This window comes from Dama dama, chromosome 27 (genome assembly GCF_033118175.1).
Source record: "Dama dama isolate Ldn47 chromosome 27, ASM3311817v1, whole genome shotgun sequence".
In the NCBI taxonomy this organism is placed as follows: domain Eukaryota; kingdom Metazoa; phylum Chordata; class Mammalia; order Artiodactyla; family Cervidae; genus Dama; species Dama dama.
In genome coordinates, this window is record NC_083707.1 from 61502974 (window position 1) to 61520994 (window position 18021).

General features: G+C 43.0%; 1 protein-coding gene across 2 annotated transcripts; it reads right to left on the reverse strand.

The window, feature by feature from the left end:
• Positions 1-862: 862 nt before the first annotated feature.
• LOC133047641 (serpin B3-like) lies at positions 863-16089 on the reverse strand. Of its 2 annotated transcripts, none has more exons than XM_061130936.1 (7): positions 15925-16089; positions 15256-15312; positions 13713-13841; positions 13281-13398; positions 12035-12174; positions 11584-11739; positions 863-1276 (listed from the first exon to the last, which is right to left on the reverse strand). In XM_061130936.1, the coding sequence occupies exons 1-7, from the start codon at positions 16087-16089 to the stop codon at positions 863-865; spliced, it is 1179 nt and encodes a 392-aa protein (XP_060986919.1). The 2 variants fall into 2 exon arrangements, with proteins under 2 accessions (XP_060986919.1, XP_060986920.1); XM_061130937.1 differs by lacking the exon at positions 863-1276 and adding an exon at positions 7561-7965.
• Between the last annotated feature and the right edge of the window lie 1932 nt (positions 16090-18021).

Below are 18021 nucleotides of genomic sequence, written 5' to 3' on the forward strand. Positions count from 1 at the left end.
GTAACTATTATCTATTATTGGTATTGTCTGCCTTACCTTTAGAGATTCAGTACGTATCTCATCTCTGAGTTCTAGACTCTTATATTTAAGTTCTTAACATGGGTTATAAAGCCTTTCACATTCTAGTAACAGTCCACCTCTTCAACCTCATCATGCTCTACTATTTTGAATTTTTATATATGATAATATTTTTCTAAATTATCTTTTCTATGTGTGGTGGTTCACTTACATGTTGTTGATAAGGAAAAAAAGGAAAAGCAATGAATGGCATGAATAAATCATTGTTTTATTGATAATGTATTTCACAAAATCAAAAACTTTAGACATGTAAGTGTCCCACATACCACCTAAATTCAATAAATGCGAGTGCCTAGGTGAAGAGTATATATGACTTACAGTATATATAATATAGTATATGTAGTTTTTGAAGTAAGGGCTATGATATTTCAAGGTTAGTAGAAGATAGAGTGTAGAAATAATCTTTTTTTATTAACTTATTTTAATTGGAGGCTAATTAGTTTGCAATATTGTGGTGGTTTTTGCCATACATTGACATGAATCAGCTAATCTTTTACAATATATTGAACATTTTGTGCAAAGAGGAGTAATCACGGGGAGATAGAGTCAGTTTCCATATGTTTGTAGAAGTAGAGAGATACACAGACGTAGTATTCATATTTCCACCAGTATATGCTCAGTGGTGACTGTGAGATTGGAAAGGAAAATGAATCCAAGGGAAACTTTTACACCAGCATGTGAGATTGGAAAGGAAAATCAATCCAAGGGAACCTTTTACACCAGCATTCAAGCTCGGGGAACAGCTCTCTGAACGTCCCCGAGTGTGGCCGCTGGCCAAGGACGTCTAAGGGGAAGAGACTCGGCCACAGAAGAGGATGCTTTTGGTCTTGATGTGCTTGATGAGGAACAGGAAGGGTTGATCGCAGCGGAAACTCTCATGAAATGAGATGACTGATGTGACACGAATACCAACACTCACACCGGTAGCAGCCGCGGCCTCCGTGCCCTCCTCAGTCACCTCCACAAAGGACTTGTGGACGACCGTCGACACCACCAGATCATGTCTCCCAGTCATGCCCGAGAAGTCGGCGACCATGCCATTGAAGGCGTCCACCATCCCCAGGGCTTGCAGTGTGGGCCCGAGGTCATAGCTCTCTTCCACTTTAAACCGAGGCAGGTATAAATCCACTTGTGTCTTCCCCATATTCTGTGGGCTCGTCCACTCTATTAACTTCTCAGCAGTGAGCTGATCTTCAAGCTGTAACAGTGGGAAAGGAACAACTGTCAGGATTCTCAGTGGTCATGGAGCCCACCAACCTTGGTTGGAAACATCTGGGAAACCTTTATTTTAACAGTAAACATGAGTATAGGAGATTCAGTGTATTAGATTTTCTCTAAGGAGGAAAAAATAAGAGAGTCCTGAATATATATCATATGATCAAATAAATGTTATTATATATTCATAACTTTGCTATTTTTATGTATGTATGCACACACATATATACGCATATATAGAAATGTCTATAGAAATGTATAGATGTGTATGTATATGAACATGCACACATTAATGAAAGAGCATTCGTTTAATGTGAAAGTCATGTCTGACTCTCTTTATCACCCCATGGTCTGTATCCCTCTAGGCTCCTCTGTCCATGGGATTTCCGAGGCAAAAATACTAGAGTGGGTTGTCATTTCCTCCTCCAGTGGATCTTCCTGACCCAGGGATTGAACCCCTGTCTCCTGTGGCTCCTGCATTGTAGGGGGATTTTTTACCATTGAGCCACAGATATTTAAGATATTGATGCTATTTTTTTGTTGTTGTTCTATGCTGCCAGGACAGCCATCCTACTCTATGCTTAGCGCCATCCAACCCTCTCTCACAACTTCTGTCTCTAGAACCATTTCTACAACCCTTCCTTTCAGCAGTTTTCGACTGACATTTAACATTCCAATTGATTTTGCGTGTGTTTGCTTAAGTCACTTCAGTCGTTTTCCACTCTTTGCAACCCCATGGACTGTAGCCCACCAGGCTCCTCCATCCATGGGATTCTCCAGGCAAGAATACTGGAGTGGGTTGCCATGCCTTCCTCCAGGGGGTCTTCCCAACCCAGGGATTGAACCAGGGTCTCTTGTGTCTCCTGTGTTGGCAAACTGGTTCTTTACCACCAGTTCCAACTGGGAAGCCCCTTGAATTGATTAACATTATATATTAAGGAAGGACTGAGTAAGTCCTGAGTCACAATTTTATTTTATAGCTTCTTATCATATCAGAAAAATCACACTGCCTCCCAGATTTGCTTTTATGGGTCTCTTAATCTTTTGGTAGAATGAAGAAAGAGAGAGCCTTTGCTTCGTGCATCAGCTAGAAGCCACTGACTCATGGCCTCTTACACTTGAAGGAAGACTCTTGATTCCATTGGAATGTAGGGGTGATCACATAATGTGTTTGATTATCTATTTTTAAAATTTCTTACTGATTCACTCTCCATTCATTGAGTTCTTAGTTATGTTCTATGACTTAGTACTGAGCTTAGTGAAGGGTCTCTACCACAGTGCTAGAAGCAGGGACTTAATGACAAGGGAGGGTTGCCAAGGCTCCTTTACATTTGGTGACAACTGACTTCCTAAGCCTCATCCTCTGAGACAAACTCTGAGACCATGATAGCACCATCCAATCTCTACCTCATGACTTCTGCAACCAGCCTCTGTGTTCCGGGAAATGATTCTGGCTCTAGCACATATCTCAGCAGGACCGCCAGGGACGGCTGTCATCAGCACCTTCAGTTTCTCAGTGATCCAAGCAAGACAACGTCAACTCCTGTAGACTCCAGGAAATATCTATTATTGCACAAGAAACGCCCGACTCGAACACGTTCCAGGGATTTCCTCCCTGCATTTGAAGACCACTTGACAAAACATCCTAATTACCTGTACTTCAGGTAAAGATTTTTTCCTGAAATTCAGGGCATTTCATTGAATGTTGATGTACAGTGTTGTTTTCATGAGGTTCATGCCCTTCTTTGAATGGATTTTTAATTGCTGAAATGGTTGATTTTTTGCTCTAGTAAACTATTGTGACTTAACAGCTTAGGCTGGAGTGTGAGGTGGGACTTCTCCTCTGCTCTAGAGGCATGTGTTAGGTTCGTAGGACTTCTGTCCTGAGCTGCCCACACTGAGGTTTAAAACAACCGGTGTTTGTTCTCTCCCGCTTCTGAAGCCTTGAGGTGTAAAATCTGTGTTCTCAGGACCACACTTCCTCGGGAGGCGCTCGGGGAGAATTCTCTTTCCCTTTTCTACCTCCTGGTGGTTCCTAGAGTTTCTGGGCTTGTGCCTCTGTCTCCACATGACCGTCTTCTATGTGTCTCTTCTCTTCATATAAGGGTCCAGTCATGGATTAGACCCAGCTTGAGTCAATACGATCTTATGTTAACTAGTTATGTCTATGATCTATTTACAAATAAGGTCAACTCTGGGATTAGAAATAAACTGGGGGGACGGGGCAGAGGAAGTTCTCTTCATTCTGGTCCAATCAGCAATCCCATCAGCCAAACTGAACACTTGTAAGAGTTTGGAGGGAAGCCACGGCAGTATTTTTCCATGAGTACGAGACATTTATCTGTATCCATGCGATCCTGAACCAGCCTGCGCAGCGCGGACACTGAGAGGTACGCGGACACGAGGCCATCCTCTTGGGGACTCCCTTGGAGCAGCGGGCCCGGCGGCGGTGTTGGAGCGGACGCGGCGCTGGGCGGCGGGGCGCGCAGGAGGCGGGCTCAGCAGCCTCGCAGGGCCGGCCTGAGGGTGAGGGCGGCTGTGTCGTGGCTCCTGCGGTTCTTCTCCTCCCAGAACCCAGAGGGGTGAGGGAGAGATGCACTCTGGCTTGTTCCTGGTTTCGGGGCCACTTCTCATGGCAGCAGTTCAGAGCCCCAGGAGGTAAAGTCCCAGTTTCAAGGCTGGAGATGGGAGGGCAGCACGGGAAACTGGTTGCCACGGTAGTGACTTTTCCTGAGGCCTTCCCAGAGGGTTAGTTCCAAAGCCCGGGTGTATTTAATGGTGGAGCCCTGCTGACCGAGCTCCCTTGTTTAGATGCTGTGTGTGTTTGGTGAGACAGACAGAGAGAGCGTGTAGGGAGGCAGGGAGAGGAAAAGAGGGAGAAAGAGGGGCGAGATGGAAGGGAGGGCGGTGCAGAGAGAGGCAGAGAGACTGAGGCCCCTGTGCAGACGGGGGTCCTGGAACCTTCAGAGCTGAGTGCTTGAGGCTGGAAGGCTGCCCCTAACACACACACCTTAGAGCAAGCCTCGAGGTGCCTGTGGAGGCATTATTATTGTATGAAGCGTTAACATCTCAAGGGATTGTGTCTGTCTCCAAACTTAGCTACCTGAGAATCTCTTGTGTTCTCAAGGGCAGGTTTCCCAACCTGCCAACATTTCACAAAAGATCAGTGACCTTGTCGCCTCCCTCAGATCTTCCTGATGAGAAATGCCCGGGAGCAACAACTGGTTTACTGATGGATCAAGACGCACAGGCCCACTCACAGGGCTTCTGATTCCCTGTCTTACAGATTCCTGTAAGCTGTGAAGCGTGCAGCTTCAGAAGGGTAGTAGTTTAGCTCAGAATGACTTATTCTGGAGATAAGATAAGGCAGGGTGACAGAAGGAGTAATGACAACTTTTCACTAATAACTTCTCAAATCTTTCACTATTTTCAGATTGGGTTCTCTTCGAGACCCAACCAGAGGAGCATCTGGAAATCTACTTAAACTAAATGTGATATTTCTACCTATAAGTTTACACTGGACACATTTTTATGTTATTCCTGATACTTATTCAGACACAAGGAAATACCAAAACTTGGAGTGTTCAGTGGTTATATCGTTTTAAGGTACGTTGGGTTAAACCCGTGAATGAAACTTATAAAGTTTCTTGCCAATAACAGTGTGTTGTATTCAATTAATATATAAACTTTGTGTTATTAATCTGATCATAAACGTCTTCTCTTGTGAAGGTGATTCCTCATTTATTTTATCTCTGGAAATGTTTAGTGATTCAACCTGCCAGTAGTAAAGCTCAAGACGCTATGCTAGCCACACAACCAACGAGTGTTTAGGAGTGTACATCTTTATCTTAAGTGAAATAGCACAGGGACATTATGCTCTGATCCATCTCATTCAATCAAATACTAGCCTTCATGTTTATAATTGTCTATCACTTTTTTGTATGTTTTACTATTATTTCCTGTGATCGTATTGTTCTGTTTCAAAGGTCTCTTGTATTGAGATGTAACTACATTTGTTGTTGATTAGTAGCTCGGTCGTGTCTGACTCTTTGCAACCCCATGGACTGTAGTCTGCCAGGCTTCTCTGTCCATGGGATTCTCCAGGCAAGAATACTGGAGTGGGTAGCCATTCCCTTCTCCAGGGATCTTTCCAACCCGGGGATCAAATCCATGTCTCCTGCATTATCAGGCGGTTCTTTACCACTGAGCCACCAGGGAAGCCCAACTACAGTTATTCATAGTATAAAATTGTCATGTAAGTGGAATTACATAATATGTACTCATTCTTTTCAGTTTCCTGTTTGCACAGCATAGCGTGTAGGAGTTTAACTCATGTTGCTTCAGTAGTTTTTTCCTTTTTATCTCTAAGTACTATTCTTTGGTTTGTATTTTCATTCACGTGTTTCGTTCAGCTGTTAGACATCTGAGGTTTTGCCAGCTTTTTGGCCATTACGAATAAGGCTTCAGTGAACATTTGTGTCGTAGTCCTTTTGTGGTGGATGTGTTCATATCTCTTGGGCAAAATCAGGATGTGGAATTAATGGTCTGGTAATCATCTGGTCATACTTTTAACTTTGTAAGAAAGTACTGATATGTGCCACTTTGTATACTTGAGAAAGACTTTCTAGAAGTGCATTTCTAAGTCAAGGAGATACATGGTTTTCTGGAGACATCACCCAGATGGCAGCATAGGTGACCCCTGCTTCCCCTCTCCCTTAGAGATCAACAGTGTGACAGCTGTTCTTGAACAACACCCCTCCTGAAAAAGAAATGACAATACTGTGATGAGAGAGCGGTGTTAGTGCAAACTGCACTGGTGGTCATTTTGTAGAAAATAAGTGTATCAGATTTGTATGTAGAAAATGAGTGTACCACATGTTCACCTTCAACTTACTCAATGGTATGTGCCAATAATATTTTAATAAAGATGGAAAAAATAAAATTTCAAGACTGTTTTCCTAAGTGGTTGCTGCTTTGGTAAGTGGTGTGGGAGAGTTCTGGTTGATGCACATTTTCTGCACACAGGGTTTGACCAGTCTTTTAATTCTAGCTGTCTCCAAGCCAATGGGGACAAGTTGATACCCTGTGGTGTAGTGTTATTTAGTCACTACATCATGTCCAACTCTTTTTTTACCCAGGTCTCCTGCTTGGCAGTCAGATTCCTTACCACTGCACCACCAGGGAAGCCTGTCCTGTGTTGTATATGCATTATATTCTTTATTAAGCATCTATTATCTTTATGTTTAAAATCACATATTGATTTTATTACTTTCTGTTCAAAAATAACTTTCTTCATGTACAAATGATGTATAAAGAACTGTACATATTTAATGTATGAACGTCATGAGTTTTGAGGTGAGTATATATGTGTGAAACCCTCATGCCAATCTATGTAATAAACATATCACCTCCAAATGATTCCTCTTGCCATGAGAAAAGTTATGTTTAGGAAATAAAATTTGTTGATTCTTGACATTTATGGATTGGTGGACTTCAGGGTCATATATCAGCCCTTCTTCTTACTATATGCTCTCCCAGTCTTATGCCATCTTTTCTTTAGCTACAATTACCATACTTCTCTCAGTAACTCTAAAATTTATATCATCTGTCTTATCTATTTAGAGATTCAGTTCATATCCCATCTCTGAGTTCTAGACGCTTATATTTAAGCTCTTAACATGGGTTACCAAGTCTTTCATGTTCTGATAAGAGTCTACCTTTTTAACCTCATCATGCTGTACTCTTTTGATTTTCTATATGTGATAATATCTTTCTATATGATCTTTTCTATGTGTCGTGGGTCACTTGCAGTTTGTTGAGAAGAGAAAAAAAGATGAGCAACAAATGACATGAATCAACCATAGTTTTATTGATAATGCATTTCAGACAACTAAAAAATGTAGACATGAATGGGTCCCACATACCACCTGAACTCAGATAAATGTGAATGTCTAGGTTTGAAAAGTAAATATAACTTTTGAAATAGGAGTTATGATAGTTCAAACTTAGTAGAAGATAGAGTATGGAAATAACTTTTTAAAATATAGTGAACATTTTGTCCAAGGAGTTTTCATGGGGAATAGAGTAGGTTATATGTGTTTGTAGAAAGAGAGAGACAGACAAACATAATATTTTATCCAATACATTCCCAGTGGTGACTATAAGTTTGGAAAGGAAAATAAATCCAAGGGAGATTGTTACACCAGCATTCAGGTTCCAGGAACAGCTCTCTGAACGTCCCCGAGTGTGGCCGCTGGCCAAGGACGTCTAAGGTGAAGAGACTCGGCCACAGAAGAGGATGCTGTTGGTCTTGATGTGCTTGATGAGGAACAGGAAGGGGTGATCGCAGCGGAAACTCTCATGAGGCCGTGCTGATGTTAAAGCAACACCCACACCCGTAGCAGCTGCGGCCTCCGTGCCCTCCTCGGTCACCTCCACAAAGGACTTGTGGACGACCGTCGACACCACCAGATCACGTCTCCCAGTCATGCCCGAGAAGTCGGCGACCACGCCATTGAAGGCGTCCACCATCCCCAGGGCTTTCAGTGTGGGCACGAGTTCATAGCTGTCTTCCATTTTAAACTGAGGCAGGTATAAATCCACTTGTCTCGTCCCCATATTCTGTGGGCTCATCCATGCTATTAACTTCTCAGCAGTGAGCTGGTCCTCAACCTGTAACAGTGGGAAAGGAACAAATGTCAGGATTCTCAGTGGTCATGGAGCCCACCTAACCTTGGATTGAAATGTCTGGAAAACAATTATCTTCACAGTACACATGAATACAAGAGATTCAGTTTATTAGGTTTTATCCTAGGAGGCAAAAAGAGTCCTTGATATATATTATATAATCAAATAAGTCTTCTTAAGATATGGGTATACCAGACCACCTGACCTGCCTCTTGAGAAACCTGTATGCAGGTCAGGAAGCAACAGTTAGAACTGGACATGGAACAACAGACTGGTTCCAGATAGGAAAAGGAGTTCATCAAGGCTGTATACTGTCACCCTGCTTATTTAACTTATATGCAGAGTACATCATGAGAAACGCTGGGCTGGAAGAAGCACAAGCTGGAATCAAGATTGCCGGGAGAAAAATCAATAAGCTCAGATATGCAGATGACACCACCCTTATGGCAGAAAGTGAAGAGGAACTAAGGAGGCTCTTGATGAAAGTGAAAGAGGAGGGTGAAAAAGTTGGCTTAAAGCTCAACAGTCAGAAAACTAAGATCATAACATCTGGTCCCATCACTTCATGGGAAATAGATGGGGAAACAGTGGAAATAGTGGCTGACTTAATTTTTTGGGCTCCAAAATCACTGCAGGTGGTGATTGCAGCCATGAAATTAAAAGACACTTACTCCTTGGAAGGAAAGTTATGACCAACCTAGACAGCATATTCGGAGAAGGCAATGGCACCCCACTCCAGTACTCTTGCCTGGAAAATCCCATGGACAGAGGAGCCTGGTAGGCTGCAGAGCATGGTGTTGCTGAGTCGGAAACGACTGAGCGACTTCCCTTTCACTTTTCACTTTCATGCATTGGAGAAGGTAATGGCAACCCACTCCAGTATTCTTGCCTGGAGAATCCCAGGGATGGGGGAGCCTGGTGGGCTGCCGTCTATGGGGTCACACAGAGTCAAACATGACTGAAGCGACTTAGCAGCAGCAGACAGCATATTAAAAAGCAGAGGTATTACTTTGTCAACAAGGGTCCATCTAGTCAAGGCTATGGTTTTTCCAGTAGTCATGTATGGATGTGAGAGTTGGACTATTAAAAAAAGCTGAGCACCGAAGGATTGTTGCTTTTGAACTGTGGTGTTGGAGAAGACTCTTGAGAGTCCCTTGGACTGCAAGGAGATCCAACCAGTCCATCCTAAAGGAGAACAGTCCTGGGTGTTCATTGGAAGGACTGATGTTGAAGCTGAAACTCCAATACTTTGGCCACTTGATGCAAAGAGTTGACTCATTGCTAAAGACCCTGATGCTGGGAAAGATTGAGGGCAGGAGGAGAAGGGGATGACAGAGGATGAGATGGTTGTGTGGCATCACTGACTCAATGGACATGAGCTTGGGTAAACTCCAGGAGTTGGATATGGACAGGGAGGCCTGACATGCTGTGGTTCATGGGGTCACACAGAGTCGGACATGACTGAGTGACTGAACTGAACTGATATACTCATGACTTTGCCATTTTTATCTACATGGGTGCTTGCGTGCTTAGTTGCTCAGTCGTGTCCAACTCTTTGAGACCGCATGGACTATAGCTTACCAGGCTCCTCTGTCCTTCGCATTCTCCAGGCAAGAATACTGGAGTGGGTTGCCATTTCCTTCTCCAGGGTATCTTCCCAACACAGGGATAGAACCCATGTCTTGTACATTGCAGGCTGATTCTTTACTGTCTGAGCTCCCAGGGAAGCCCCTTTATTTATGTACTCAGTGCATCCATATGTATAAATACCCAGGACTTCCCTGGTAGCTCAGCTGGTAAAGAGTCCACCTGCCATGCAGAGGACCCTGGTTCAATTCCTGGGTCAGGAAGATTCCCTTGAGAAGGGATAGACTATCTACTCCTGTATTCTTGCTCAGAGGATCCTATGGACAGAGGAGCCTGGCGGGCTACAGTCTGTGGGGTCGCAAGGAGTCGGACATGGCTGAGTGACTAAGCACAGCACAGCAATGCACATAAAGATACAAATGTGTATATATGCACATATATATGCAACTACAGGATAGTTAAATAAAACTATTTGTAGAAGATGAACTGTCCATTGCTTATGCTGTTTATCTCTGGCATGCTTGCTTTCAGTAGACTTCTCTTGTTAATTTCTTTTGTCCAAAATTTTTTACATAGTGCATTTACAGCTTACATCCTAATTTTATTCCTTTTTCTTGCTTGATCTATTTGTAAAATTTTTCAATAAATATTTCTCTAATTAAGTTTATGTTGCTATATAATACTGTCATTAAATTTATACTCAGTATACATTTTTATTTATTTAAGTAATATCTTTTAAGCATTCACTACATGTCAGTTTCAAAACAAAGATAAGGTAATACAAATACATACCGTTGTTTCTTATTTAAAATTTTTCATTATTTTGAGTCACTTATGTCCAGCAACTTTTCCTTTGTTTCAACTTGTTGCTATAGGATAAAATCCTAGGACAGATATTCACAATGTCACCGATAATGGGGAATTTGGAGCAGGAGACAAGTATTCTGAGGACTGGTCACACTGACTGCAATATTACTTTCCCTATGAAGTTTTGATTTCCAGTGTTACCATGTATGTATTTTGAGTGTGGCAAATTTACTGCCTCTTCTGTATCATTATCAGCTGTTATAATATTTATAGATGGTCTTTCATGGAATGTCCTTTTTTGACAGATGGTCTTATTGGTGGTTTTATATATTAGCTTTATGATAGCAATGCTAAGAAGAAAATTGTATAATTCCCCCTCCTCCCACCTTTGAACTCCTAGAAATGAGACTGTGAATGAGTTTTGAGTACTTAGAAACCAAATACTTCCAAATTAAAAACTGGGATTCAAGATAAATCCATTTGCTCACAATCTAAGAAACCTCTGTGAATTAGTGGGCTATAAGGAAACTTTGCTATCCCTGGGGCTCAGCAAGTAAAGAATCTGCCTACAAAGGAAACACAGGAGACTCGAGTTCGATCCCTGGGTTTGGAAGTTCCCCTGGAGGAGGAAATGGCAACTGGCTGCAGTATTCTTGCCTGGAGAATCCCATGGACAAGGAGCCTGGTGGGCTGCAGTCCATGGGGTCACAAAGAGTTGGACATGATGGAGCATGAGCATGAGTACGATGGAAACTCTGTTGCTTTAATTTTCTTGTTTTGTTTGTGAATAAACTTGCAAATATTTCCATATGTCAATTATATATGTGTTAATTTCTTCATCTTCAGATGAGTCGCCTGGATTACAACGGAGATTCTTATAGTTGTAAGATACTCTTACAAGTTACAAGATACAAGTTACAAGATACTCATGCTTGTACTTAGGTATATTGTTTTGTCAACTGACATTCCATAGTTTCATCAGAATATTATTCTGACCCATCGTGTGCAGATTTTTGTACACTCTTCATATTATACTGTGATGCTTAGCATTTATGCTTAGCATATGTAAAGTCATATGATGACTTTACATTTTTGTTATGTGCTTGAGCTCTGCCAATCACTATCATCATACTATGAGCAGGCCAGACAAGCACTGCATTACTAGAAATTTAAGCAATAGCATGAAGCACTGTAAATACCAGGTTTTACCTCCTGCAGACCATCTACTTCATTGGGCAGCAGCACCATCATGCTTAGCTCTCCGCCTTTGTACGGTATTTCCAGGATCTTGGCTTGCATGTCCTCCAGTGACACAAAATTGAAACGATTGGTTTGTTTCATCATCTGCACAGGTTTGCTTGTATCCTGCAATAAATTCATGTGGCAAAAAGTGCTAAATGGGTATAAGTCATAAAGAAAGATAATCTTATTCAGATACCAAACATATCCTCCTTCTAAGAGATGATCTGGAAATTTTGTGAATTAGAGACAAGAATTCCTTCAGGGGATCCCAAATAAATAAAGTTAAAAAAAAAAGACAAAAAATAAGCCTTGATAAATTCTATCTTTTACCTGCAGTTATATATTAATCAATACATATTTACATTTCACAGTGCATATGTAGTTACGTTACATTATATGCATAACTTATAGACAATACCTTGTTCAGCCAAAATTTTTCCTGCACAGTATTTTCTTTCTTAAATTCCTCTTGCCACTGCCCTTTGAAATAGACAGCATTCACCAGAATCAGTACAGAGCCACTAAGAGAGTTTTCGGGAAACAGATCCTCGATTCTTCCTGCAAAGACAAATTATAAATTATGAAAGGCACAAGTGGTTTGTCTGTAAGATGCTCTGAAAGTTACAAGTGATGATTAAATATTCATACAAATCACCCCCTGAGGGACTCCATGCCCAGTGGTTCACCAGGCGAGTCTTTGCTCATGGCTCCAGCCTGATGGAGTTGTCATCATGGAGACGCTCCTGCTTCTAACTGGGAAGGTGTTCAGTTTGTGTGTGTGGGAACATCAGTCATCTCACAAGGAATCCTGATGAACTGATTTCAGTTGATTTTACTGGTCAGTTTTCTTTCTTCCTTTTCCTCCCTTCCTGTTTGCTCAATAGCTTTATCTCTTGTTTACTCAATCCTTCCTTCTATTCTTTTTTTTTCTTCCTTCTATTCTTCTGCTCTTCCTCACTTTATTGTTTGATTGCTATTTTCAAATTTGAACTTAGCAATCAGAGGAAATGGGCCTGAATGTTCTTTAGGACAAATGATATGAACACTAAAATCTAGAACACGTGCTCAGACACCATTCCTTGGGGCGTATTTGTCTTTATTCTCAACTTTGAGTTGCTATAGGTTAGATATGTATTTAGGAAAGGAGATAGGATAAGGTTCATGGTATGGAGATGTTGTCCAGCCCCTTCCCTGGGTGGGGAGGACACCTGTGACATCCTGTGGGAGGGGGACGTGGACCAGACATCTCCTGCTGCAGGTGGTCATTTTGGCAAGATGAGTGGTTTAAAGGAGAGCGGCTTGTTTCCCAGTTAAGAAAGCAAAAGGGAACTCTTCATATTTTCTCTTAGGGATTATAATGCTTAAGTTAAGCCTCTATTTTAAAGAAAAATTTATGAATCAACCTAATGTTTGAGCAGAGACTTGGGATCCAAAAAGACACTGTCATCCAGACTCAGCTGTGCCTGCAGGGGGCTGGTCCTGGGAGCCCCCCGCACCGGTTTCTCTCCTCACTGATGTGGACCGTCCACCCCCTGCAGGGCCTCCCCACCCTCTCCAATCTCATCTCACCCCGTTCCCGGCAGCCCAGTCAGGGTCCAGCACTGTGTTCACACACAGCGGGGACTCAGCAGTGACTTTTAATGAGTGACTCTCTCATAACCTACCATTGGTTTGACTCTCCACCCAGGAATTAATCATCTTTCGACTTTCTTCTGCCGCACTGACAAAATCGGCAGATTCCACACTGGCCAGGTAGTATTTCTGAACATTATCCATGTATTCCTATGACATGAGCAAGAAGAAAGGAAGAATGAAGAGTAATTTATAGGTAACTATGTAGATATCCCCAAATTAAATTAAATGTGTTAAATCCTGATCAAGCAGAGTTCATAAACCAATGCCTAGCCACCCCTCATTGGTGTGCTATCAGCCTCTGGGACACTCCAGTGGGTGGGGTTGTGGTTGGAGAGCCCGGCACACCTGGGAGAAATGCCCCGTGTGGGTCCCCAGGCTCCTCTGCCTGCCCCCCCACATTAGGAGATGGGGCCCAAGGACCCGGGATGCAAACTAAAGGTGTGACAGACCAGGAAACTCACCTGGAGAAATGGAAAATCTTTTCTTCCATAGAGACTGTTGGTGACACTCAGCTCATAGGCATCAGTGGATTTCTTTAATTCTGTCAGAAGCTTTTGAAAGTGATGATGAACGTTTCCTGGCTTTTCAACCTTCAAACATCAAAAAGTGAGCTCACTGGATTCTCTAACAATATAAGTACTGCACCCACATAAGTCTGCTTGATCAGTACCTAGATTTTGGTATTTCTGTGGATGACTGTTGTTCTTTCCTCGTATTTGGTGTATTTTACTGGAAATATACTTCATAAAGTTACATTCAATCTTTCAGGTAATTCTTTCTTCCTTCTCCAATAGACTCCAATCTTTCCTCGTTTGAACGACACATGCAGCACCATTCCACCCTTGCCTTGTGTCTTCACTGTGTTAAATGTGTGTGTGTGTGTTAGTCACCAGTCATTGCTGACATTTTGTGACCCCGTGGACTGCAGCTTGCTAAGCTCTTCTGTCCATGGGATTTCCCAGGCAAGAATACTGGAGTGGGTAGCCATTCCCTTCTCCAGGAGATCTATCCGACCAAGGATCAAACCCAGGTCTCTCGCATTGTGGGCAGATTCTTTACCATCTGAGCCACCAGTTAAGCCCCTTGAATGTTTAGGGATCAGTTAAACTTGAGCTTCTTGAGGCCTAATGCATCGTATTGCATCTCTAAGAGTCATCAACTGTAAGAGAACATGCAATTTGTGTATTGTCCTAGATTATGACATGAAGTCCTGTTATACTCCTTGGTGAGACTATCTTCTAAGACCGGTTGACTGTGCTCTACGGCTGTTCACTACGATCACACACAGTGGTTGCACTTCCTGGTGTGGGAAGACTCTGCTCTACGGCTGTTCACTACGATCACACACAGTGGTCACACTTCCCGGTGTGGGAAGAGCGTGTGCCCGGAACACCGCTAGCAGCTGTTCGCCAGCATCTGTAAGTCTTTAGTTCAGTTCACATGAAAACAAGAGAGTTCAGAGAACTAAGCGACTTCTCCAAGGAGACAGAGCCAGTGCTTGTCTCAGTCCCTGGTTGGGGAACTAAGATCGTGCAGATGGCATGGTCAGCACACAAAAGGAGCCCTTCAACATGAAGCTCCTTAGACCCTCTGCTCTGAAACACAGGCTTCTCTGCAGAAACCAAGCGTCTGATATGCAATGTGACGTCAGGAACGACTCTGCTCCGTCTGTTCTGCCAGGTGCCCCATGCACGTGCGCTCAGTCGTGTCTGACTCTTTGCGACCCCACGGACTGTAGCCCACCAGGCTCCTCTGTCCGTGGGGTTTCCCAGGCAAGTATACTGGAGTGGGTTGCCATCTCCTTCTGCAGGGGACCTTCCCGACCCAAACTCGTGTCTCCTTCATGGCAAGTGGGTTCTTTGCCGGCTGAGCCAACAGGAGAGCATTTTAGCCTAGGATGTCCTCTAAAAGTTGACTTTTCCCAGTTTACCTGAAATTCCCAGTCTAACCAATAACCCTCTTGGATATATGACCTCCTTCTAGATCCAGTGCTGTGTGACTCACGGGATCTTTTGTGGCCCCTCCATTTGTGTTGGCTGTGATTTCACTGAAGTGAAGGACCTGGAGGAGACAGGGAGTGGGACAAGGAAACTTTAGAAACCTACGTACTCAGGGTAAATAAAAAAAGAAATAAAGAAGGAAGGAAAGAATGAATCCAAACAAGCAAAACAAATTGCTAAGCAACAACAACAAAACAAACAAACAAAAAAACCAAGGAAAAACCCAAAGAGAATCAAAGAAATGTTCAATACAAGCATCTGCTCCTTAGGAAACACAAACTGTGTGTGCAAAGAACAGAACTAATTTATAACAAGTCACTTCAAAGAATCCTGGTCTATTTTGTAACCATTGTTGAGGAAACATGTTAAAAAAAACACTAAAAACATGGGTTTTAGTCAATGCCTCACTTCTACTGAGCTCTTCCATTAAAGCCTCATCTCTGGTTGTTGGGCAATTGTAGGGGTTCATCCCAGCCCCCAGAGGAAGTCCAGGCACAGGAAGGTAGTGGGGAGCCCTGCGGGAGAGTGTGTACCCCACTCTGTGCCCACCCAGTCGTGGGGCTGCTTGAGCTTCTAGTGGGACCCCCGGGGGACAGCCCGACCTGTGGTCATCTGCACTCCAGCCAGCAGACAAACCATGCAAACCTGTGACAGAGAGGCAGCTGCCACCTACCTTCTGGATTTCTGATGCGGTGTTTTCTCGGGCCCCTAAGTAAGTCATGGCTAAGGCTGATGAGATACTGAAAGGGGAATAGAAGATGTTTTCCTTCTTTGATTTTCTGATCTGGTGGAACAGATCGATTGCAAGGTGGATGATTGCTTCACCGAGGGAACTCATGGTGGCTGGATGTAGTCTGGAAGTCCTGGAAGAGCATCAGATGCATTTATAATCACTCTAGTGAAGGGAAGTTTGTTAGTCTATAATAAACTTTTCTTAAAAGAAATGTCTTGTATGTGAGTTGTGGGATTCTGCCAACTCTGTGTGTAGGTACTCAGTCCTTCAGTAGTGTCCCACTCTGCAACCCCACGGACTGTAGCCTGGTGGGCTCCTCTGTGCATGGGATTCTCCAGGCAAGAATCCTGGAGTGGGTTGCCATTTCCTTCCCCAGGGGATCTTCCCGACCCAGGGATCAAATTCATGTCCCTTGCACTGGCAGGTGCATTCTTTACCACTGCTCCGTCTGGAACTATAGCTTCTTTCCTTTTACTTTCAAAGTTGTTTTCAATGTATATACTTCATACTTAGAAGACTATAAAAAAAACTTTTGTAAAAACTAATAGAATATCTGTATCTTTTCTTCCTTACCTGCTGTACTAAGACTGGGTAGAGAAGACCTTATAACAGATACCAAAGCAAAGATTGATGTGATAACATCTAGCCATCTATCATGAGGCACCTCTCTGCCATTTTTTAATTTAAGAAAACTAAAAAAAAAAAAAAAGTGGGCTGCACTGGGTCTTTGTTGCAGTGAGCAGGCTTTCTCTTAATTTTTGGAGAATGGGGGCTCTTCTCTGGGTGAGATGCACGGCTTCTCTCTGCGGCGTGTCTCCTGTTGTGAAGCTCGGGCTCCAGAGTTCCGGCTCCTTAGCTGTGGTGCCCGAGCTTCGTTGCCACGCGGCATGTGGGATATTCCTGGAGTGGGGATGGAACCCGGGTCCCCTGCATTGGCAGGCGGATTCTCATCCACTGGACCACCAGGGAAGCCCTGCATTTTTCTTGAAGGGTTTGTGTGTGCTGCACCTCCTACCCCTCATCACACTTCCGCTTAAAGAAGCATTCGTTTTTGGAAATAAATAAATTACCTAAAGATTAAAGCAGATGAAAAATTGTTTTACTTTTGCCCTGGCTAAATAATAACATACAATCAGACAAAATGAAACAGATAAATGATGTACAATTGTATAGATAAATAACAGATCATTGTTATTTTCAGAAGATTCATGTAGCTCAGCAGAGCTGCTGGAAGCGCTTACCCGTGTTCTTGGAGTGAGCAGAGGTGGGTGGGCGGTCTGCAAGCCTGTGCTGTGAGCGCTCAGCTCCTCAATATATGCCTCTCTCGATTCCTCCCTTTTTTCACAGAAGCTGGTATTTCAAGTAAATCAACTTTTGGTTTCTTCACCAAGCTATCCATCACTTTCATGAGCATGAAGTCTCTATGAGTAAAGACAAAGTTATTGTTCTTTTCCTGTATGTCCTTTTCTTTTGTGGAAGAAATTGTGACCTGCAATCATTAGCTCATATGACTTGCATGTACGTGTCTTTCTAAGACCAGCAAGAATAAAGTTAAACTCCAACTTCTTCATGTGTCCTAAGCTACTATTCCCAATGAGAACCCTTAAAAAGTCTTTCTTCTCTTACACATTGAATTGTCTTCAAGGCCACTTCTAGTACAATTCTAGTAATTAATAAAAAAGTACAATTAGAAAATTACATTTTCTAATCTATATTCTGAAAGAGTTTGTCCAGCCTGACCACCATTTCCTTAAAAATTATTCTGTATCACCAGGAAAATGTTTCAGACTCTCAGCTTGAGAGATGCTGCCGAAGTGTCTTAGCAGCAGTAGGTGGAGAACGGGTGCGTGCGTGCTAAGTCACTTCAGTCGTGTCTGACTCTGCAACGCCAGGGACTGTAGCCCACCAGGCTCCTCTGTCCATGGGATTCTCCAGGCAAGAATACTGGAGTGAGCTGCCATGTCGTCCTCCAGGGGATCTTCCCGACCCAGGGATCAAACCCAGGCCTCTTACTTCTACCTGCACTGGCAGGTGGGT